The 23,353-nt window shown below is 38.7% G+C and overlaps 1 protein-coding gene across 2 annotated transcripts in view; it reads left to right on the forward strand.

The window, feature by feature from the left end:
• Positions 1-23,353, forward strand: part of KIF4A (kinesin family member 4A) — a 130,415-nt gene that overhangs the window by 66,789 nt on the left and 40,273 nt on the right. For both annotated transcript variants that reach the window (XM_047765088.1, XM_047765087.1), the window contains exons 11-16: positions 2,369-2,501; positions 4,201-4,259; positions 4,376-4,481; positions 10,293-10,349; positions 11,650-11,835; positions 22,405-22,508. In XM_047765088.1, coding sequence (XP_047621044.1) covers positions 2,369-2,501; positions 4,201-4,259; positions 4,376-4,481; positions 10,293-10,349; positions 11,650-11,835; positions 22,405-22,508 — 645 coding nt within the window. The remainder of the gene's footprint in view (positions 1-2,368; positions 2,502-4,200; positions 4,260-4,375; positions 4,482-10,292; positions 10,350-11,649; positions 11,836-22,404; positions 22,509-23,353) is intronic.

The following is a 23,353-nucleotide window of genomic DNA, read 5'->3' on the forward strand; positions in this document are numbered from 1 at the left end:
AAGAAATAAAGATGCTACTTCTTTTCTCAAAAATGTATATTTATATTTTTAGAGACATTTCATAAGGCTTTTTACAAAGTGTACAGTTTATATATATGAATGTTTTTGCTTTTTCCTTAGGTTACATTCTTTTCTTTTTGAATGTGTGTCATTGAAACTTTTATATAGATTTCCTGGGTGTGTTTCTCATTTTGCACATGCTCAACTAACTTGAATTCCTAGCATTGGCAATTAAATAGCAGGTGAAAGAGGAAACATTGGTTTCCATTGTATTTTCCTCCATTTAGAGAAAGCTTGGAAATTTTTAGAGGAAAAAAACCTGTTGAGTTAAAAATGTCATTACTTTGGAGCTTGTCAACTTATATGAGTGATGCATAGAAGTTTTCAGTTTAATAACAATAAAGAAATCTGGGAGTTCCCATCTTGGCTCAACAGTAAGGAACCCAACTATTCTTGAGGACACGGGTTCAATCCCTGGCCCTGCTCAGTGGGTTAAGGATCTGGTGTTGCCCTGAGCTGTGGTGTAAGTTGGGAGCTGTAGCTCTGATTTGACTCCTAGCATGGGAATTTTCATATGCCACAAGCATGGCCCTAAAAAGCAAAAAAATAAAAATTAAAAATAAATAATGTTTAAAAAGAAAAAGAAATCAGAGCAATCTAAAATAACATTAAATTTACTCATAGTTTATTTTTATAATTGACATTTTAATTGAACATTCCTTCATAAGAGTTCTAGTAAATTCTCAAGAGTGTAATATGAAGCCCTATGGTGTGGCGTTACTATTAACTTTCTGATGAAGAACATGCTAAAATCTTCTATAAGAATTCATAGAGGTCTTAAACTGAGTGAGAGAGCATCTATTCCTGAAATCCTTTTTTATCCTTTCTTGAGATTGAGAACAGCTGTTCCCTGTCCTTTTTTTTCTCTTATATCCTTGACAAATCTTCATGAAAAAAATCTTCATGTTTCTTCTGATCTTTTTTCACCCATCCTAATTTCCAGTCTTTTGAACAATTAATCCCAATGGATTACCAAAAAACAACAACAAATCAAAACTATACTTCTTCTTATTCATTAGTTTGGAACTGATAGCAAGTAAACTGCATAAATTCCAAAGGTTCTTATCTTTCAAGCTACTTCTGTCCCTCCCTTCCACTCCTATTTGAAATAGACACCATTATTGCCTCCACCCACTCTAAGCCATTAAAAATTGATAGACAAATGAGGAACAAGAGGCTGGGGGTCATAAGTTTAAAGCAAGGCAAGCATTTAGAAGGGAGCACTTATTTGTGGAGAATTGTGAAATGTGTTCTTAGTGGCCATAGGTCATCATTTCAACTTTTTGACTTTTTAAATTCTACTTCCCTAAACTTTAGAGCAAATAGATAATTGACTTGTGTTGATGAGGTTAAATTTTAACCTTGAGCAGTGTTAACATCTAGTTCCCCCATACCTCTTCCTTTCTTTACTTCCTTAATCTTTTTTTTTTTTTTTTTTTGTCTTTTGTCTTTTTAGGGCTGCACCCGAGGCACATGGAGGTTTCCAGGCTAGGGATCCAATCGGAGCCAGAGCCACAGCAATGCCAGATCCAAGCCCGCGTCTGCGACCTACACCACAGCTCACGGCAATGCCAGATCCTTAACCCACTGAGCAAGGGCAGGGATCAAACCCGCAACCTCATGATTCCTAGTCGGATTCGTTAACCCTGCGCCACAACGGGAACTCCGAGGAAGAGAACATTTATCTTAGCTACAGTTAGCCTTTCCTTCTTACCTACATGGCACAAATAGAAAAATCACAAACCAAGAAGTTAGTCATTCCTGTTGCAACCATATCTGGTTCTGAATTACTACCTTCCTCTTAACTATTAATTTAAAGTAGTTCAGGCATACATTCTTATTTATCGAGTATTCTATTTGACTGGGAGAATAGATTGGAATGAACACACTTTTTTTTTCTAGACTTTTAGGAGATAATTTTAAACCAACTCTCCCCAAAGGTCTATGGGATATATATTTTTATCCTCCTTTGATGTAGATGTTATCAATCAGATTTTTTTTGTCTTTTTGTTGTTGTTGTTGTTGTTGTTGCTATTTCTTGGGCCGCTCCCGCGGCACATGGAGGTTCCCAGGCTAGGGGTTGAATCGGAGCCATTGCCACCAGCCTACACCAGAGCCACAGCAATGCGGGATCCGAGCCGCGTCTGCAGCCTACACCACAGCTCACGGCAACGCCGGATCGTTAACCCACTGAGCAAGGGCAGGGACCAAACCCGCAACCTCATGGTTCCCAGTCGGATTCGTTAACCACTGCGCCACGATGGGAACTCCCAGATATTTTTCTAATATGTTCCTTTCTTGGTTTTAGTGTGGAACCATCAGAGAATCTACAATCCTTAATGGAAAAGAATCAGTCCCTGGTAGAGGAGAATGAAAAATTAAGTCGTGGTCTAAGTGAAGCTGCTGGTCAGACAGCCCAGATGCTGGAGAGGATCATTTTGGTGAGGCTCCAAGACTAAACTACTAGCAGTCTGGACATTTACTAGCTTCAGTTTCTAAAATATTTAACATGCTTCTCATCATGAGAGATAAAATTACATGGAAAGAAATAGATTTGTATTTCCATACCCTCTCATGGAGCCCCTCCAGGGAAAATCCTAATGCTTATAAGCAAACATACAGAAAAATTAAAATAATTATACCATGAACACCTATATAGCTACACAAAGAACCTACATAAATCCCACTTTTAAATTGATTTGTTCTAAAATACCAAAAAGGAAAGAATCAGGTCCCCCTATCACCTTAAGTTCTTCCTAATCTTCCATAATTTCAAGTAACTGTCCTCTCACCAAGATTTTAGTGCCTTTCTGGCTCCCCTGTTACTACATTTCATATCCCATCCTAACAGCTGTCATGGTGAGATAAAACATCTGGGAAATTAATTTTAAATCCTTTCACATCTGGGAAATTAATTTTAAATCCAAATTGTGGATCACTGTGTAATATTATACCAGTTCTGTATCCTACTACCTGTGTGGTAGTAGTCTCCTGGATCAGCTCATGCTGGCTCTGTCACTAACATTTTTCTACCAGTCTAAATACAACTCAGTCTTTGCTAGCACAGCTGTTGCCAGAAGTGAAAATGAGTTTTCACCAAAATGTAATTGAACATCTGTAATTTATACACCTTCATGCATCACTGTACTCTAGTCAACGAAGGGTAAGCTACTTAAAGATTTCTTTAAAGGGTGCCAAATCCTAGGTCCATTGAAATGTCCATTACCAGAAGAAGGGTGAAAATGGGATCTAGGGGATTTTTGTACAGTTTTCTATCTGTATAGAGTGCTGCATTTTTATGTCTTTGAAGATGTAAGCTGTGTTTCACATGTGAGTGTGACTGATGTAACAGACAATGCTTGTTATTCTAGCCACATAACCGTCTGACCTTTATAAGGTTGTTACAATGGCTGCCCAATAGGTTTATTGTTTGATGTCCTGTCATAACTTCATAACATCTTTGTCCTATATAAACTGTCCTTCCCAAATCTGTTGCAGCATCTGGCATGTTACAGATACTGTGATTGAAATAAAATGGAAAATATCAATTACCCTTCCCAAAACGTAGCTGCCTCGGCCATTTCTTCTTCTCTGCCATCATTCTTACGCCTCATCCTTTTTCTTGCTTTCTTTTGCTAAAACTGGCTTACCATATCAGATAGTATAACCTGAAAAAACCCTCAGCTCATATTCAATGTGAGACCATTTTATGTTTTAAATGTCCTTATTGCTGGGGCTAAGGAACAGTATAGTGTAGGAGGCAGGTTAAAGCAAGTGGGATTTTTTTCAAACAGCAGGGAGTAACATGCCAGGAAGTATTGCTTTTTCCCCCAGTTGCAAAGTTCTCTATGAAATTAAGGCTTCACACTCCATCCCATAGTCTGAGCTTCATGGCAAGCATGAGACCCAGCTGCTTAGATGCTATTTTTAGTAGCTCATGTTGACTGAAGGGCTAATTTCCGTGACTCTGTTGAAAAACACATTTCTCACTAAATAACCAAAGCCCACTAAATCCTCTGTTACAGCGATGGAGGCAGACTTTCTCTACCTAGGTTTTAATCTGTAGGAATAGGAGAGAGGGCATAATTATGTGAGGCTCTCAGGCATTGCCACTGATGATCTCCTGGGTCTTTGTTGCAGACAGAACAAGCGAATGAAAAAATGAACGCCAAGCTAGAAGAGCTCAGGCAGCATGCAGCGTAAGTTTCCTACCAGATGTTTGTTAGTGACCTGTACCACCTTAGTACCTAATCATGGACCCACACCAGCCTTTATAGTGTCATTAACCCTTAGGCTCCTTTTCTTGAATTTTCAGCTGCAAAGTGGATCTTCAAAAGCTAGTGGAGACTTTGGAAGACCAGGAATTAAAAGAAAATGTAGAGATAATTCGTAACCTGCAGCAAGTGATTACCCAGCTATCGGTAAGCAGAGTAGGGGTGTGTAAATAAGCATATTATTTTTGTTTGTTTCTCTTGATGCATAGAAACCTGTCTGACTCTGTACCTTTTGTTGAAACAGCTAGAGTGTGAGCTGTTTGAGGACAAAGATCATTGTATATGATCTTGTATATTGAATTAGTTAAAACACTCACAGAGTACATAGGAAATGCCACATTAATAATTCAGTCTTCTAATCAGATGCTGGAAGCAGCAACACAGCAGTGCAAAATTGCCTGGGTAGCATCAGCAGTAGTCATTGATTTGCTGTCCTTTGAGTGCAGGCTAACTTAATAAGAAGCTTTATACCATACCCCGATTTTAAATAAGCTGAGTTCTGACAGATAGCTTAGAACCACCAAGGAATATCATAACTCTCTTTTATAACCAGTAATAAATTAGTCTGAATCATCATTCTGCTCTAAGTTCCCATTTTTATTTATTTTTAGAACCATTATAGTAGTTGTGGGTAGGTTTTGTTGGGAGGGTGGTTGTTTGTTGTTTTTCCCAGAAGAAAAAAATTTACAATCCTCCCACCCTAAAAATATCTTTTTTTCTTTTTTTTTAAATCCTGTGAAATTGGATTGTGATAAAAATATCTTTTTATTTATTTATTTCTTTTTGGCCATGCCAGTGGCATATAGAAGTTCCCAGGGATCCAACCCACGCCATAGCAGTAACTAGACCACAGTAGTGACAACACCAGATCCTTAACCACTAGTCTACCAGGGAACTCTACATATTTTTATTTTTGATGTTCTTTCTCTTAGTCATTAGGCATAGATACTTCTTTATTTTAAAAAAATTGAAATCATAGGGAGTTCCCTGGTGGTCTAGTGGTTAGAATTTGGTGCTTTCACTGCTACAGCTCAGGTTCAATCCCTGGTCTGGGAACTGAGATCCCACATCAAGCCACATATGTCATGGCCAAAATAAAATAAAATAAATAAAAATTGAAATCATATTATATTAAGGGGTCATAGTTGGTAAAAGGGTTATGGTTTGTTTTGTTCCATCTATATCCTATTGTTTATTATTCTGAAGCAGTAATGTATATGGTAAATGCCTGGTAGTAATTCCTAGCTCTAAAACAGAGCTTTAATTTTATCAGAACAGTGATTCTTTATCCCAAGTCTTGCTCAGTATTCCCTAGAGCTGTCAAAAGGGTATCACAGGGAGTTCCCATTGTGGTCCAGTGGGTTAAGAACCCAACATAGTGTCAGTGAGGATGCGGTTTCGATCCCTGGCTTTGCTCAGTGGGTTAAGGATCCAGCATTGCCACAAGCTGCGGTGTAGATCACAGATGTGGCTTGGATCCTGCATTGTTGTGGCTGTGGTGTAGGCTGGCAGCTGCAGCTCCAATTCGACCCCTAGCCCTGGAATGTCCATATGCCTTAGGTGTGACTGTAAAAAGAAGAAGGTGGTGGGGTAATGACAAAATCACCCACGCCTATATTTTACTCTTGAAAAAGAGTCAATGAGAAAAATACCAAATAGTATTGTGGGGATAATGGTTATGATGGCCAGTTTAAGAAATTAAATGAGTAAATATCCAAAAGACTAAAAAGTAGTGTTTTAGAATAAGCAGTACTATACAAAATTATTACAGATAGTCCAACATGACAGTTCATTTATCCAACAAACAAGCCATAGTAACTGAGAACATGGGCTTCAGAGCCAGACAGACCATGATTTGAAAACCATTCTGCCACTCACTACCTGAATGTAACCTTGCTTAGCACTGTATTATTATCAAAAAAAAATAATTGACTAAAATTGAGGTTAAGGGCTTTCAGCTGATGCACTCAGGGATTCTTTGAACTTCAGATAACTCCCTGAGTTGAAACAGGATTGGAGTTTCATAGGGTGAGAAGAGAGGGTATGTATCTTGTGGTTTGGCTCAGGTAGCAGTTTTTTTTAATTGCTATGAATCTTGGTTGGAAGATGCTCCAGTTTTCATGCTTCTTGGTACAATCTCATCCTGATAAATGTCTGATAATTTTCAGTTGTTCTTGCAAACCTTGTAGTTTGTCATTTGGTCAAGGTTCACAGTTGGGAGAGAGGGCCAAGAAAGGGAAAAGGGAAAGGAGGCAAGGAAGACTAGGAGCCCTCTCTCATGTCTGTTTTAATCCTCTTACATTAGCAATATGAGCAAAGTACAGTGGGAGTACAGAGGAAGGGATGATTAACTGCTTAGGAAAGTCAGGAAAGCAACACAGAAGAAACTGTTTCCTAAAAAATGAATAAGCGTTTGTTTGCTACTCAAAGAGGAAAAGGTATGCACAAAGGCAAAAAGGCATGAAAATTTAGAACACAGTAAGAGTGTTCCAGTTGTGGCTCAGCAGTAATGAACCCAAATTGTGTCCATGGGGTTGCAGGTTTGATCCCTGGCCTTGCTCAGTGGGTTAAGGATCCGGCATATCCGTGAGCTGCAGTGTAGGTCACAGACACAGCTCGGATCCCAAGTTGCTGTGGCTGTGGCGTAGGCCAGCAGCTGCAGCTCCGATTCTACCCCTATTCTGGGAACTTCCATATGCTGTGGGTGCGGCCCTCAAAAGCAAAAAAAAAAAAAAAAAAAAAATTAAAAGAAGATAGAGCATGGTAAGAACTTCATTGTAGCTGAAGTATAGAGTGCATGCTAGAGAATGGCTATCACAAGATTAAATTTCACCATATGTAATTCCACTTAAAAATAACTAAAGCAGCTTATGTATGAAAACTTTGTGTGAACTGCCTCAGAATCCAGATGATCTAAGCTGCAGAACCTTAGTGGAGCCAAAGCTTATAATATCAGAAGAGTGATCCAGGGCACCATTGTTCATGGCTACCACGCCAATCTTAAAGGATTCCATACCACCTCATTTCTGGGGCTTTGAGCTTCATGGGGAAGATTAAGAAGGAAACCCATGGAACCAAGTTAACAAAGTAAGAGAAGGCACATTCTCCTTGAGGATCTGGCAGTATGACTGGTGCCTGGTGTGCCTATGGAGGAAGTCTCTAGTGGTGGCTGGCTCAGAAGAACTCTGCAGAATCGCTGTGTCTGCCACTAAAATTCACTTGGCACGCACAGCAGGAGGGTGCTAAAGATTGCCACAAGCTAATAAAGTCCCTGGTTTCCATCCTCTGTCACAGTTAGGTAGAGTAAACCCTTTTACCCAGGACTCCTGCTGGACTCTTGAATCAGAGTTCTCTGTGCCTATTGTTTGGAGACCCTCCCAGCTACATATTTTTTTGGAAATACACAACAATGTATCCTGTGGCTTTTATTAAGATTCACTATAGTGAAAGCAAAATGTTTCAAATGTAAGTGCCTGTGCCCTTCATTTTGGATTAAAACTGTTTTTATTTTAAGTGACGAGTGAACACCCCCTTTTCAATTATGAAGGCAACCATTGTTCCTGGACCTTTCTCCTGGGGTTTTAAGTGATAAACTGTACCATTTCTTCCTTTAAAATGTAATTCAAGCAGACCTCCTTGTTGCAGTTACCTGTGAGGAAATTCATGCAGTCCTTTCAATTCCCACAAAATCCAAATTCGTTTTGTTTTGTTTTTACCCCCCTCCTCCAATACCAGTTCCATAAAAAGCATTTTGCATGCCCAGCAATGCAATTGCCTACAGCCTATAAGCACAGACTTCATTTTGGAACATATTGCTGGTTAATGTAGCTCAGTGTACCATAGTCTTGTTCCCCTCACCATCACCTCCAGCAAATCATGTTTTTAATACAAGAGGTTCATAGTTATAGCCTTAGAATGAGGGAGAAAGAGGCTATTAGATTGAAATAAAGCTATTGTTTTATATTTACATTTAGGATTACAAGGGCAGAATCCTGCCATGTTCATGTAAAACATGTCGCCAAAGCTTAAACCATAGCACTATGAAATTTTCTTGGATCAAAAGGTAAACCTACAGCAACACCATGTCTTTTTCAGAACATGTTGAATTGATCTACATTGATCCTGACCCCCTGGAACATCCTAGAAAAAGTCTCCAAAAGCCAGTGTCATAGGCCCTACTAATCTAGGATAGGCCTATAACTAGTCCTTTTACTGAGACTTACTGGGAGGAAGAAAAGGGTAACCATTAACCTATAATATATCGAAGTGCTCTGTTTTGGATTTTTTTTTCCCCCAGCTACCTCTTTTCTTTAATGTTTCTCAGTGAATTTGAAACAAGTGATGAATTAAGAGCTGCCATTACCAAACATACTGAAATGAAGCCTTTGCTTTCTGTTACCCATCCCTTCCCAGATTATGCCCCAAATGTACTGTGACACCTTCTGATGTCCACATGTGCCATGGTCTTGGTTGCCTCCATGCTTTTGGACTTGAAAGCCCTCTCCCTGAATTCTCATCCTCATTGCTCCATCACCACCCTCACCCCCTTTATGATTCTGAACATGAGTCAGATTTTTCTTCTACTAGGAATCTCTCCCTTCGACTGTTCTGGGGGCTCCTGGTCTGTACTCCCAATACACTCCTTGTTTGCTCCCATGTCAGTATTTATCTTTCCATTTCTTGCTTTTATTCCTTTGTATCCAACCCATTGTGAATGCTTCAAACATTCTGATATACTTGAAGTGCTCTGTTTTTTAAGGAGTTAGTAGGCCCTGCCCTTGGAGAATCACCAGTACTGTAAATCATGAGAAAGTATGTAGGAACCCTGGAGCTTCCTTTGAATTCTCTTTGAGTCTCACTGGGAATTTCTGGACAGAATAAGGGAGATGCTTTACATACAAACAGCATTTATGAAGAGACTCTTCACTCCTTGCCTTACAGGTACTGAGGATTCAAGTTTTAGCATCTATGTAGTGTTTCACTGGGCTGATGCAGAGACTCCCTGTGCTAACCCTAAATTCTTTCCCTGCTATTGAGCCAATAGCTCTTTTACCTATGACCTTAATCATATGACTTCCTGGAAATAGTCCTTCCCAGGGCTTGGTAGCATCACTTAAACAGAAGTGGTAATCCTTATGCTGCAATGCCAAATAAAGCCTAAATTCCGGTGGGGAGAACAGAGAGCTTGCTCATATGATAGCCTATAAACAAATTAGTTGTAATAAGTGGTTTTAGGTTTCCCTTTTAGGTGCTTGTTGTTCTAATGCCCCCCCCAAAAAAAAAGGAATTTACCCTTCTCTGGGAGGGAATCTACTACCTGGAGGAGCTGTATATGGTTTGTTCTTATGTATATGAGGAACAGAGACTAAAGTATATTTGTCTGACTTCATGAGCACATTTTTCTGGGGCATTCTCCTGTGGCATTTATTTCCTTATAAAGTAGGCTCTTGCTACCTTGATTGCCTATAAAATAAAAATCAAAAATAGTCCTTAATCCTATTCACTTTTTGCTGCATTGTCTTTATTTGCTACATTTGGTCTTAGGATGGTATGCCCATGAGAACTGGCTAGACCTCTACATTATAGAAATGGACTTAGTGGTAAAAACATAAAAAGAAAGGGTAGAGTCTATAAAGTGGATTAAACTTTGGCCTGTTGGAATGGCTGTGTTTCACTCTAGCCCAGTGATCTCTGGCAGAGCAGGAGAGGTGCAGTAAATCTGTCATTTGCCACATGACCCTATTTTTTTTTTATAAAGACTATACAATCAACCTTTATAAAGAAGACAGACTCTTGAGAGGTGGGAAATGGCAACGCTGCAGCTGTTGGAGGGTATATGTGACTACGAAATTGGTCCAGCACCTTAAATGGTCTCTATATAAACTTGAAAATAATCTGAATAACCCACATAAAGTCCATTAGTAGGCTCCTAAACTGAGACGTCATTTGTCATTGCAGGATGAAACTGTTGCTTGCATGGCTGCAGCCATCGATATTGCAGTGGAACCAGAAGCTGTAAGTAGCTGGTCCCTTTGTAAGTAGTTGGCCCCTTTACCTATGCCATTTATTATAATTTATCACTCAGCTGAAGAAGAGAATAAGTGATTGTTAACATCCTCCATAGAACGCCTTGGAAATCCAGAAATCTTGAGTGTAAATCTCAGCTAACTGTAAAATCCCCAACTGGGACAGGTGCTCTCTCAAATAGTATAACTTGTAATAGGTGGCAGGGCTTCTTAGGGATGCCACTTTCCATATTTGCAATCTGACTTACTGATTTCTTTTTTCTTTTTTTTTTTTTTGTCTTTTTGCCATTTCTTGGGCCGCTCCCGCGGCATATGGAGGTTCCCAGGCTAGGGGTCGAATCAGAGCTGTAGCCACTTGCCTACGCCAGAGCCACAGCAACGTGGGATCTGAGCCGCGTCTGCAACCTACACCACAGCTCACAGCAACGCCGGATCCTTAACCCACTGAGCAAGGCCAGGGACCTAACCTGAAACCTCATGGTTCCTAGTCGGATTCGTTAACCCCTGAGCCACGACAGGAACTCCACGACTTACTGATTTCTTGTTAGATGTTAGTATTCTACATCAACCGTCTAGCATGTTAAAAGGAGGATGGAAACAATTTAGGAAATTATGGCAGAGTCACAAAAGCATTAGAGAAGAAATGGAAGATAATTTTTTCTCAGCATATTTTTCTGTAGATTAGATGGTTGGGGTTAAAATAACCAAGGAAAATATTTTGAGCATTCAAGTTGCAAGAATAGATAAAATGAATTAGATATTGGCTGAAGGTTATAGAGCAAAGTCAGAATGAAAGGCTGTACAATGGTTTGCTTGAGAGAGCTATTCCCCCTAAAACATTTACATTGGTATTTTTTTTTTCTGAAAGAGGAAAGATAAGAGACAAATCAGTTGCCAAAGGTCACCTCTCTGAGAATAAATGAAGCCTTTTACCATTTCCACCATCCCTAAAGCGCCATTTCCAGAGCCCTCTCTCCTCTAAGGACCCCTTACAATGAGGTGAAAGTAAGAAGTATTGGCCAGACCCATAAAGGAGAGAGAAAGAAACTTGATTCACTCTAAAATAAAAAAAAAGTCAGTTAAAGGATGTAAGAAATAAGAGCAGAGAGCAGAGAAATAGGCTAGCTCAATTTAATTCAGATGTTTAAAGCAAACGTTTGAGAAGCCACAGTTTTAAAAAGAACCAAGGTACAAATAATGGAGAAGAGGCTGTGGGACTTGATGAAACAGTGCCTAAGGAGCTTCAATTATTTGTTTCTCTTACAAATCTTTATCCTGATCTTTTCCAGCAAGTGGAAATCAGTCCAGAGAGCAGCAGGTCTTCTGATGCTTTCACCACTCAGCATGCTCTACGTCAAGCTCAGATGTCTAAGGAGCTGGTTGAGTTGAATAAAGCCCTTGCACTGAAAGAGGCCCTAGCCAAGAAAATGACTCAGAATGACAGCCAGCTGCAGCCCATCCAGTTCCAGTACCAGGTAAAATATTTACTAGGGCATACATTCGTTCATGTCTACCATCTCTTTTAGTTGTATGGGAAGAAAATAGGTATACCGATTTGATGATGACAAGGCAATATAATGTGCATAAAACAACTGGAGTTGTACTGTTGGCTAAAAAAAGGATACATTCAGGATAAAGAAACTATAATTTTCTTTCATTTAACCTAATACCTTACCTGTGCAACAGGTTTTGTTTGTTTGTTTTTTGGGTTTTTTTTTTTTTTTTTTTTGCTTTTTAGGGCTGCACCTGTGGCACATGGAGGTTCCTAGGCTAGGGGTCCAATCAGAGCTACAACTGCCGGCCTACACCACAGCCACAGCAACGCAAGATCCAAGCCACATCTGCAACCTACACCACAGCTCATGGCAACGCCAGATCCTTAACCCACTGAGCAAGGCCAGGGATTGAACCCACAACCTCATGGCTCCTAGTTGGATTGTTTCCACGGCACCATGATGGGAACTCCAGTGCAACAGGTATTTAATAGATAATGTTGTAGTAAATGTGATCCTGGAAGTTCCCAATGCAGCTCAGTGGTAATGAGCCCACCTAGTATCCATGAGGATGTGGGTTCAATCCTTGGCCTCACTCAGTGAGCTGAGGATCTGGCATTGCTGTGAGCTATGGTGTAAGTCACAGATGTGGCTCGGATCCTACATTGCTGTGGCTGTGGTGTAGGCCAGCAGCTGTAGCTCCGATTTGAGCCCTAGCCAGGGAACTCCCATATGCCACGAGTGCGGCCCTAAAAAGCAAAAATAAATAAATAAATAAGGTCCCTACTGGTAGAGAAATTTTGTTCTAATAATTATGCTGGAATTCTAAGAAAGGTCCATCTTTTAGGAGATAGTCTGGATTATAGTGAAAATTATGAAGAGACTTATGGATGTCACATGACTTTACAAATAGCTTAACTGCTTTTAAGTGGCCCTTGTTAATTTATAATCAGTTCTTTTCTTAAATACAAGTTTTTGGCTTTTAGGTTGACCCTTGCTCCAGATCTTATTTTCCCTTGTAGCCCAGGGTTTCCCATCCACAGAGGGGAGCAGAATTGGTAGGGGGAAGAGTGGATTATTTTCCCATTCAGCTATATCCTACCACCCTCAAAGCCCTATATGTTGTTCCCAAGAAATCCCTACATTATTCATACATTTCTACCACCAGCTCCCCTAAATTTTCAGAGTAAAAGCAAGAAAAGTGTTTCTTCTAAATAATTTTCACCACTTTTTTCCATAGAGTAGAAGTTGCTTCCAAAATAATAACTGAGTTGCCAGTAGAGGTTTTAATTTCCTTTTTGTTATCACAGTCTTAACTCTTTTAAAACTAATTTTTTCTTTATGACACACAAATGCATGTATATCATCTTTACAGGTCAAATAGTATGATACTTAGAAAAATAAAAGCAATCTCCTGCCTTACTACATTCTTCCCTATTCCCTAGGCTTATGCTTTAAGTTCTTTAAGCTGTTTCTTCTGACATTTACCTCCAGATTTCTAGATAAGAGTTGACAGTATAATTATGTCAATTTAAAAATTTTACACATTATCAATTGACCTCCTGCTGTGGGAGATGGGAATATAGCTCTCTTATACATCCTCCATGCACACTGCCTCACGTCTGTCTTTCAAAATTGTTATATCACAATTTTTGATTAGATGAATATTTAGTGTTAAATTTTTATGATTATGTAAATATGTTTTACAGCTGAGCTACATAGTATAATATGATTCTATTTCCTTTCTTGTACAGCCTTTTTTATTTTCTGAAGTTAATCTCTTTTTTTTTATTTTCAGGGCCGCACACATGGCATATGGATATTCCCAGGCTAAGGATCAAATCGGAGCTACAGCTGCCAGCCTATACCACAGCCACAGCAACACCAGATCCAAGCCACATCTGCATTCTACATCACAGCTCACAGCAATGCTGGATCCCCGACCCACTGAGCAAGACCAAAGAGCGAACCCACATCCTCATGGATACTAGTCGGATTTGTTTCTGCCGTTTCTGCTGCGCTGCAGCAGGAACTCCAATAATCTCTTTTTTTCATTTACTTAGTCTTCAATGTTCTTATCAAAAATTTATCTCTACGGAGTTCCCGTCGTGGCTCAGTGGTCAACGAATCTGACTAGGAACCATGAGGTTTCGGGTTCGATCCCTGGCCTTGCTCAGTGAGTTAAGGATCTGGCATTGCCATGAGCTGTGGTATAGGTTGCAGACACGGCTCAGATCCCACATTGCTGTGGCCGTGGTGTAGGCCGGTGGCTACAGCTCCGATTAGACCTCTAGCCTGGGAATCTCCATATGCCGCGGGAGTGACCCTAGAAAAGGCAAAAAGACAAGGAAAAAAAATTTATCTCTAGGAGTTCCCATCATGGCACAGCAGAAATGAATCCGACTAGGAACCATGAGGTTGAGGGTTCAAGCCCTGGCCTTGCTCAGTGGGTTAAGGATCTGGCATTGTAGTGAGCTGCAGTGTAGGCCCCAGACGCAGCTCAGATCTGGCGTTGCTGTGACTGGTATAGGCCAGCAGCTGCACCTCCAATTAGACCCCTAGCCTGAGAACTCCATATGCTGCAGGTGCAGCCCTAAAAAGCAAAGAAAGAAAGAAAGAAAAATTTATCTCCAAACTTCTTAACAGAATTATAAATCTCTCAATAGAGTCAAACAATCAGCAATTTATCAATTCATTTCTTTCTTGAAGACAACCCTCCTGGAATCTTCTGTCCTGGTTTGCTTTCTCTAGCCCTACTGCCCAGCCATCAACCTGGGACCATCATCCTGGGAACCTGCTTCACTTCTCTTCTCTATTGTTGAAACAGATTCCATGTCTTCCTCATTCTTAAGATACCTCTTTGTGTTAGTGGAGTATAACCCAAATAACTTTCTGAGAAAATGTGCATGAAAGGAAAATGTTTTAAATGATTGCATGCCTGTAAATAGCTTTTTGTTATGATGGTGGTGGTGGTGGTGGTGGTTCTTACACCTGTTAGTTTGGCTGTGTTTAGAATTCTACAATAGTAATTGGTTTTCTTCAGAATTTTGAAGGCTTTGGTCCATTGTTTTCTACTTTTAGTGTTGCTGTTGAAAAGTCTATTATAATTCCTGATTCTTTTTATTTGACCTATATCTTCCCTCCACTCTGGAAATTTTCATTATCTTTGTCCCGAAACATTTTTTAATTTCACAGTGATGTGCCTTGGTGTGGATTGTTTCTCACTTATTGTGCTTGGTGCTTGGTGGGCCCTTTCAATCTGGAAATAGGTATTCTTTTCTTTTATTTTCTTTTCTTTTTTAATTCATTTTTGGCCACCCCATGGCATATGGAGCTCCCAGGCCAGGGATCAGATCCAAGCCACAGTCACAGCCTAAGCTGCAACTGCAGCAATGTTGGATCCTTACATTGTGTCAGGCCAGGGATTGAACACAAGTCCCAGCTCTCCTAAGATGCTGCCGATGCTGTTGCCCCACAGTGGGAGCTCCTAGAAATCTGTATTCTTTAGTGGGAAGTTTTCTTTTATTATTTCTTTGATAATGCCCATCTTGGGAGTTCCTGTTATGTGGCACAGTGGATTAAAAATCTGACTGCCGCAGCTTCAGTTGCTGTGGAAGCGCAGGTTTAATCCCCTGGCCGGCACAGTGGGTTATAGAATCTGACCTATGTGGTGTAGGGTCATAGCTGCAGCTCGGATTCAATTCCTGGCCCAGGAATTTTCCTTCCTGAAGTTGTACGGGGGGAATAGTAGTATACCGTATTTCTGCTGACTCAGAGAAAATAAAGGAGTCAAAGTCTCTCCAGTCATATACAGACTTTAATTTAATCCCCTATTAATAGTATGTTACTTTATCCCTGACTTTCGCTGTGTCTACTGCCTATGAGTCCAGCCTGTCAGGTTCAACCTCTCCAGGGAGAAAACTCTTCTTTGTGGAAATATTTTAAATATGCTAAAAATTGGCTTGTCTCTTATTGACATCTGCCCTACAGGAATCATAGTTTAGCTTTTTCTACTCTGTGCAGTCAGTTACCACTTATCCAACTATTTTCCTCTTATAAAATTTGTTTTTATCTCTTGATTGCTCTCTTCATCCTTGGTTTTTTTTATACTCTTTTTGTGGGGTCATTTTAGTGGTATTTTAGGAGAGAGCAAGTTCCTCCGCATTAATGGGACATAAAATGCAGCCTTTTAGGTCGAAAGTTATTTTGGCCTTTTCAAGATAAACAGCAGATTAATGATAAGGCTGAGAAATTATTTATCTCTTGTACTCTTACCTAGAAACATGGGGACGTGTGTTCCCCTAGTTTACTTCTAATCCTATGACAGGGTGCCAGTAATGACCTACAGCTACAGCTGTAGTAAGATAACTTGTCTGTTTTCTCCTAGGAATCAAATATGCGTGAGCTTCCAAACCTTAAATTTAGAAGTAAATAAATCCTTTTTTGTTTGTTTTTATATATGTAATATGTTCATTTATGCATATGTATACATGTACATATACATATATTTTTAATGATTTTTATTTTTTCCATTATAGCTCTTTTACAGTGTTCTGTCAATTTTCTATTGTTCAGCAAAGTGACCCAGTCACATATACATATATACATTCTTTTTCTGACATTAACCTCCATCCTGTTCCATCATAAGTGACTAGATATAGATCCCAGTGCTATATACAGCAGAATCTCATTGCTTATCCATTCCAAAGGCAATAGTTTGCATCTATTAACCCCAGATTCCCAGTCCATCCCACTTCCTCCCCCTCCCCCTTGGCAACCACAACAAGTCTGTTCTCCAAGTCCCTGAGTTTCTTTTCTGTGGAAATGTTTATTTGTTCCATATATTAGATTCCAGATATAAGTGATAGTGTATAGTGTCTGTCTTTCTCTTTCTGACTTCACTTAGTATGAGAGTCTGGTTCCATCCATGCTGCTGCAAATGGCATTATTTTGTTCTTTTTTGTGCCTGAGTAGTATTCCATTGTGTATATATACCACATCTTCTTCATCCATTCATCAGTCGGACATTTGGGTTGTTTCCATGTCTTGGCTACTGGGAATAGTGCTACAATGAACATGCAGGTGCATGTGTCTTTTTCAAGGAAAGTTATCTGGATAAATGCCAAAGAGTGGGATTGCAGGGTCATATGGTAGTTGTATATTTAGTTTTCTGAGGAACCCCCATACTGTTTTCCATAGTGGTTGTACCAATTTACATTCCCACCAACAGTGCAGGAGGGTTCCCTTTTCTCCACACCCTCTCCAGCATTTGTTATTTGTGGACTTAAAATGATGGCCATTCTGACTGGTGTGATGTGGTATCTCATAGTAGTTTTGATTTGCATTTCTCTAGTGATCAGTGATGTTGAGTATTTTTTCACGTGCTTGTTGGCCATCTCTGTATTGTTGGAGAAATGTCTACTCAGGTCTTTTGCTCATTTTTAAATTGGATTGTTGATTTCTTTGCTCTTGAGTTGTATAAGTTGTTTGTATATTTTAGAGGTTAAGCCCTTGTCAGTTGCATTGTTTGAAATTATTTTCTCTCATTCTGTAAGTTGTCTTTTTTTTATGGTTTCCTTTGCTGTGCAAAACTTGTCAGTTTGATTAGGTCCCATGGGTTTATTTTTGCTGTAATTTCTGTTGCCTTGGGAGACTGACCTGAGAAAACATTTGTAAGGTTGATGTCAAAGAATGTTTGCCCATGTTCTCTTCTAGGAGTTTGATGGTGTCTTTTCTTACATTTAAGTCTTTTAGCCATTTTGAGCTTATTTTTGTGCATGGTGTGAGGATGTGTTCCAGTTTCATTGATTTACATGTGGCTGTCCAGTTTTCCCAGCACCGCTTGCTGAAAAGACTGTCTTTTTCCCATTTTATGCTCTTGCCTCCTTTGTCAAAGATTAGTTGACTGTTGGTGTCTGGGCTTATTTCCGGGTCTCTATTCTGTTCCATTGGTCTGTATGTCTGATTTGGTACCAGTACCACACTGTCTTGATGACTGTAGCTTTGTAATACTGTGTGAAGTCTGGGAGAGTTATGCCTCCTGCTTGGTTTTTGTTCCTCAGGATTGCTTTGGCAATTGTGGGTCTTTTGTGGTTCCATATAAATTTTTGGATTGTTTGTTCTAGTTCTGTGAACAATGTCATGGGTAGTTTGATATGGATTGCATTGCATCTGTAGATTGCATTGTGTAGTATGGCCATTTTTACAGTATTAATTTTTCCAACCCAGGAGCATGGAATATCTTTCCATTTCTTTACATCCTCTTTAATGTCCTTGATTAATGTTTTATAGTTCTCAGCATGTAAGTTTTTCACCTCCTTGGTCAGGTTTATTCCCAGGTATTTGATTTTTTGGGGTGCAATTTTAAAAGGTATTTTATTTTTGTGTTCCTTTTCTAATATCTCATTGTTAGTATACAGAAGTGCAACTGGTTTCTGAATGTCAATCTTGTATCCTGCTACTTTGCTGAATTCGTTGATCAGTTGGAATAGTTTTTGGGTGGAGTCCTTAGGGTTTTCTATATATAGTATCATGTCATCTGCATAGAGTGACAATTTTACCTCTTCTCTACCAATTTGGACACCTTTTATTTCTTTTGATTGTCTGATTGCTGTGGCTAGGACTTCCAATACTATGTTGAATAGAAGTGATGGGAGTGGGCATCCTTGCCTTGTTTCAGATTTTAATGAGAGAGCTTTTAGCTTTTCTCCATTGAGTATTGTATTTGCTGTGGGTTTGTCATAAATGGCTTTTATTATGTTAAGGTATGTTCCTTCTATACCCACTTTGGTAAGAGTTTTTATCATGAATGGATGTTGGACTTTGTCAAAGGCTTTTTCTGCATCTGTTGAGGTGATCATGTGGTTTTTGACTTTTTTCATTAATTCAGTGTGTGATGTTTTTGATTTGCATGTGTTGAAACCATCCTTGTGAACCTGGAATGAATCCCACTTGGTCGTGGTGTATGATTTTTTTTATATGTTGTTGGATTCGGGTGGCTAAAATTTTGTTGAGAATTTTTGTGTCTATATTCATCAAAGATACTAGCCTGTAATTTTCTTTTTTGGTAGTATCTTAGTCTGGCTTTGGTGTTAGGTTGATGGTGGCTTCATTGAATGTCTTTGGAGGTGTTCCTTCTTATTCAACCTTTTGGAAAAGTTCAAGGAGGATGGGTATAAGTTCCTCTTTGTCTGTTTGGTAGAATTCGCCTGTGATGCCATCTGGTCCTGGAATTTTGTTTGTAGGGAATGTTTTTATTACATATTCAATTTCATTTTTCGTGATCAGTTGATCTGTTTCTTCTTGATTCAGTTTTTTGGCGGGCTGTAAGTCTCTAGAAAATTGTCCATTTCTTCTAGGTTGTCAAATTTGTTGGCATATAATTGTTCATAGTATTCTCTTATGGTTTTTTGTATTTCTGCAGTATCCGTTGTAATTTCTCTCTTTCATTTCTTATTTTGTTTATTTGGGTTTTTTCTCTCCTCTTCTTGTTGAGTCTGGCCAGAGCTTTGTCAATTTTGTTTACCTTTTCAAAGAACCAGCTCTTGGTTTTATTGATTTTCTTTCCTATTGTTTTTTGAATCTCTATTTTATTGATTTCCGCTTTGATCTTTATGATTTCCTTCCTTCTGTTGGCTTTAGGTTTTGTTTGTTGTTCTCTTTCTAATTCATTTAGGTGTTGGGTTACGTTGTCAATTTGAGATTTTTCTTCTTTTTTGAGGAAGGCCTGTATCGCTATGAATTTCCCCTAAGCCCTGCTTTTGCAGCATCCCATAGATTTTGAATAGTTGTGTCAAAAGTAAATAAATTATTAATGTAAATTATACCTTTTAATCACATATAAATCACTGTCTCTTTTTCTAAGAAATAAAGGTATTTTTTATTCTAAACAGTATTTTTCCTATCACTATAAGGGATTGCTATTAAAAATTTGAGGGTAGTTCCCATTGTGGCTCAGCGGAAATGAATCTAACATCCATGAGGATGCAGGTTCAATCCCTGGCCTTGCTCAATGGCTTAAGGATGTGGTGTTTCCATGAGCTGTGGTGTAAGTCTCAGACACAGCTCAGACCCAGGTTGCTATGGCTATAGTATAGGCTGGCAGCTACAGCTTCTGATTTGACCCCTAGCCTGGGAACCTGTATATGCTGTGGATGTGGCCCTAAAAAGACAAAAAAAAATTTGAGGAAGTATAGGTTCTGGCTAATGAGGATTACCATGAGTTACAATAGCTCAACACTCAAATATTTGAGTAATTTCACTTGTGGAGTCAATAAGACAACTATTTCCTGAATGTGGCATACATAATGAAGAGATACTATTTTTTATCCATCCAACTGGTAAAAATTTTGAAATGTAGCAATATCAAATGTTGACAAGGGTGCAGGAAACAAGTACTCTTACACATAGCTAGCAAGGGCATAAATTGGAATAGCAACTTTGGCAGATAATTTGGCAGTATCTATTAAAATTGAAAATGTGTTCCCGCATGACCCTGTAATTCCATTTGCCATTCCACTTGTCTCTACCCTAGAAAAACCTTGCACATGTGCACAGAAAGCATGTACAAGAATATTTCATTTTGGCAAAAAAAAAGAATGATAGAGATCTATATGCACTGATCTAAATAAATCTCCCAGACCAAGCTTTTTTAAAAAAGGCAAATTACAGAATAATGTCTATATATAATGTAACTATTTATCTTTAACATATTTTAATAGGTATACACATACATATATTCACATGTGTATATAATATAGTATATATACTTATTTAGATATATTCTAGACATTTGCCATAATATATTTATTATATATATTCTAAGCATTTACATTTCAATATAAATGTCTAGAATATGTAAATGTCCAAATATATAGATGATATATGTCTAGAAAAAAATCTGGACGATCTGGACCAGGCCGATGACAATGGTTACTTCTGGAGAGAGGACTGAAATTTGGACAGGGGTAGGGCAGTCAAGGGGACTTGACCTTTATATGTATTTTCTGGATTATTTTTTACCAATATGTTTTCATATGTTACTTCTATATGTATACACACACATGTTATTACCAGATTAAATATGCAGAGTAACTATAAAGCAGTAAAATTGATTTTCATTGCTTATATTGAAATGACTAAAAGCATATTTCATAGAAAACAACTCTCGCCTATTTAGAAAGCTTCTCTGATACAGCACCACCTAACCTGCCTGCCTCTGCTTCTTTGTGTTATTTCATTACTGGTCTAAGACCTTCGTATAATCTTCTTGGCTACCAACCACTCATTCAACCAGTTTCTGTTAATCTTTTTTTGGTTATGAGAACAGGAAAGAATCTGTTCATTGAGTTTTCTAAATCTCAGAAACTACCAAACTTCAGTTTCTAGAATTTATTTCCTAAATACATGTAGAACTGCAGTTGCTATTAAATATATATATTTGAAAGTTCTGAATATAAGAATGTTTGTGCAGCTCTTTACAGTTTACAGAATATCTTTACTTTTTGGTCTTGTTTGATCTTCCCAACAATTTTGTGAGGTAGGTAGTGTTGTTAATTATTTATATAGATAAGAAAACTCCTGGGCATCTATCTTTAAGACACTCCCAGGTTCAGCAATTCACCAGAAGGGCTCAGAGGACTCAACATATAGTCATATAGCTAAGATTTATTACAGTGAAGGTATACAAAGCAAAATTCAGCAAAGGGAAAAGGCACATGGGGCAAAGTCTGAAAGAAACCAGGTATAAGCTTCCAAGAGTCTTCTTCCAATGGAATCACATAGTATATACTTAATTCCTTCAGCAATGTGTTGACATACGTGGAATATTTTCTACTAGGGAAGCCCCCCTGAGCCTAGGGGTCCAGGATTTTTAGCAGGAGTAATTCATATAGGCATTATCTGCCTAGCACATATGAAAATTCTAGACTCCCAGAAGGAAAGCACTTGGTCAGGATAAATTATATTGTTTGCATAGTTTAGGCATAATGAGCCAGTCTTAGCAGTTAGGAAATGGTGGGAATCCTACCAAAATCCAAGTTCCCAGATAGGAGCCATTTGCCAAATTCGCTGGTCATTTTTTTCCCGTTTTTCTTTTTCAGCCACACCTGCGGCATATGGAAATTCCCGGGCCAGGGATCAAACACAAGCTGCAGCCGTGACCTACACTACAGCTGCGACAACACCAGATCCTGAACCCACTGCACCACAGCAGCAACTCCTGTAAGCTCGTCATTTTTAGGATATCAGTCTCAGGCCTGCTCCGTTAACTCTTTTCTGCACAGAAACTAAGGCTAAAAGAGATAAAATTACTTTAAGATATTTGGATAGTACATGTTGGACTCAAGGTTCAAACCCAGGCCTTTGGATTCCAACTTAATACTTTTCCCATTATTTAACTTAAATCTCCATCAAATCAAGTACAAATGTTTTTAGTATACAATTGAAGCAGCAAAATCAACTGCATCGTTCCTTCCTTAAGACATGAAATGTTAAAGTGATTTTCTTCCTTTATCTGTAATGCTTTCTTCTCTCGACCTATAATATTTCTAGGATAACATAAAAAATCTAGAATTGGAAGTCATCAATCTGCAAAAGGAAAAGGAGGAACTGGTTCTTGAACTTCAAACAACAAAGAAGGATGTCAACCAAGCCAAGTAAGAAAAAAGTCAAATATTATTTCAAGTCCCTAACTGTGTAAAGAGCTGTAGAAGAAATAGAGAAGTAAAAGAGCCATTTCCTGCCCCTATGGGATTTAGAGCTAGTTGTGGAAAGGAAACCTAAAATAAAAGTTCGGGAATTGAGATTTTAAATAACATCTCATGTTGACAGTAAAAGAATGCCATAACACAGCATATGATCAGAAGCCAAATAAATTTCTTCAGCAGTAATTGCTTTAAGAGTTCAGAGGTAGGAGATAATCAGTTCAGGCTTGTATGATCAAGAAAGGCTTTATAAGAAGTTAGCATTTGAGCTGGATCTTAAAAGACAGCAATAGACAGCAACAGTTTCTTTGTCCCTGCCTGATAGTAAATGAGCTTATGAGTAGAATTAATGTTCAGGCTAACAAATGAAAAATCAATCTAGCCATCCCTTAGTCAGTTAAGAATAAAACCAAGACAAATAGTCAGAAATCCTACCCTCCCTTAGACCTTTGCCTTATTAGCTATTCTACCTTCTTTTTACTCGGTGATTCTATTATCTCTCTCTAGAGTTATCTAAAGTTCATGTTCTTAAAAGTTATGCTGAATGTTTACTTTCTATCTCAGAATTATATAGTAATCATCAGAATTATTCCTTATAGCTAACATGAAGTGAAATGCCTTCAAAGAACTGTCCTTTTAACACAAAGTGTTGGAGGAGTGGTGTATTGAGGCAACTGCATTGTTACATACTCAAAAAATTTCTTTTACTCTTTGTATTAAACTCCGAATTTTGAGATAGGTTTGGTTGTTGGGGTGGTATTCATTATTTAAAGGTGGCTATGGAACTAGTCACCTGT

Source organism: Phacochoerus africanus, chromosome X (assembly GCF_016906955.1).
Source record: "Phacochoerus africanus isolate WHEZ1 chromosome X, ROS_Pafr_v1, whole genome shotgun sequence".
Classification (NCBI taxonomy): domain Eukaryota; kingdom Metazoa; phylum Chordata; class Mammalia; order Artiodactyla; family Suidae; genus Phacochoerus; species Phacochoerus africanus.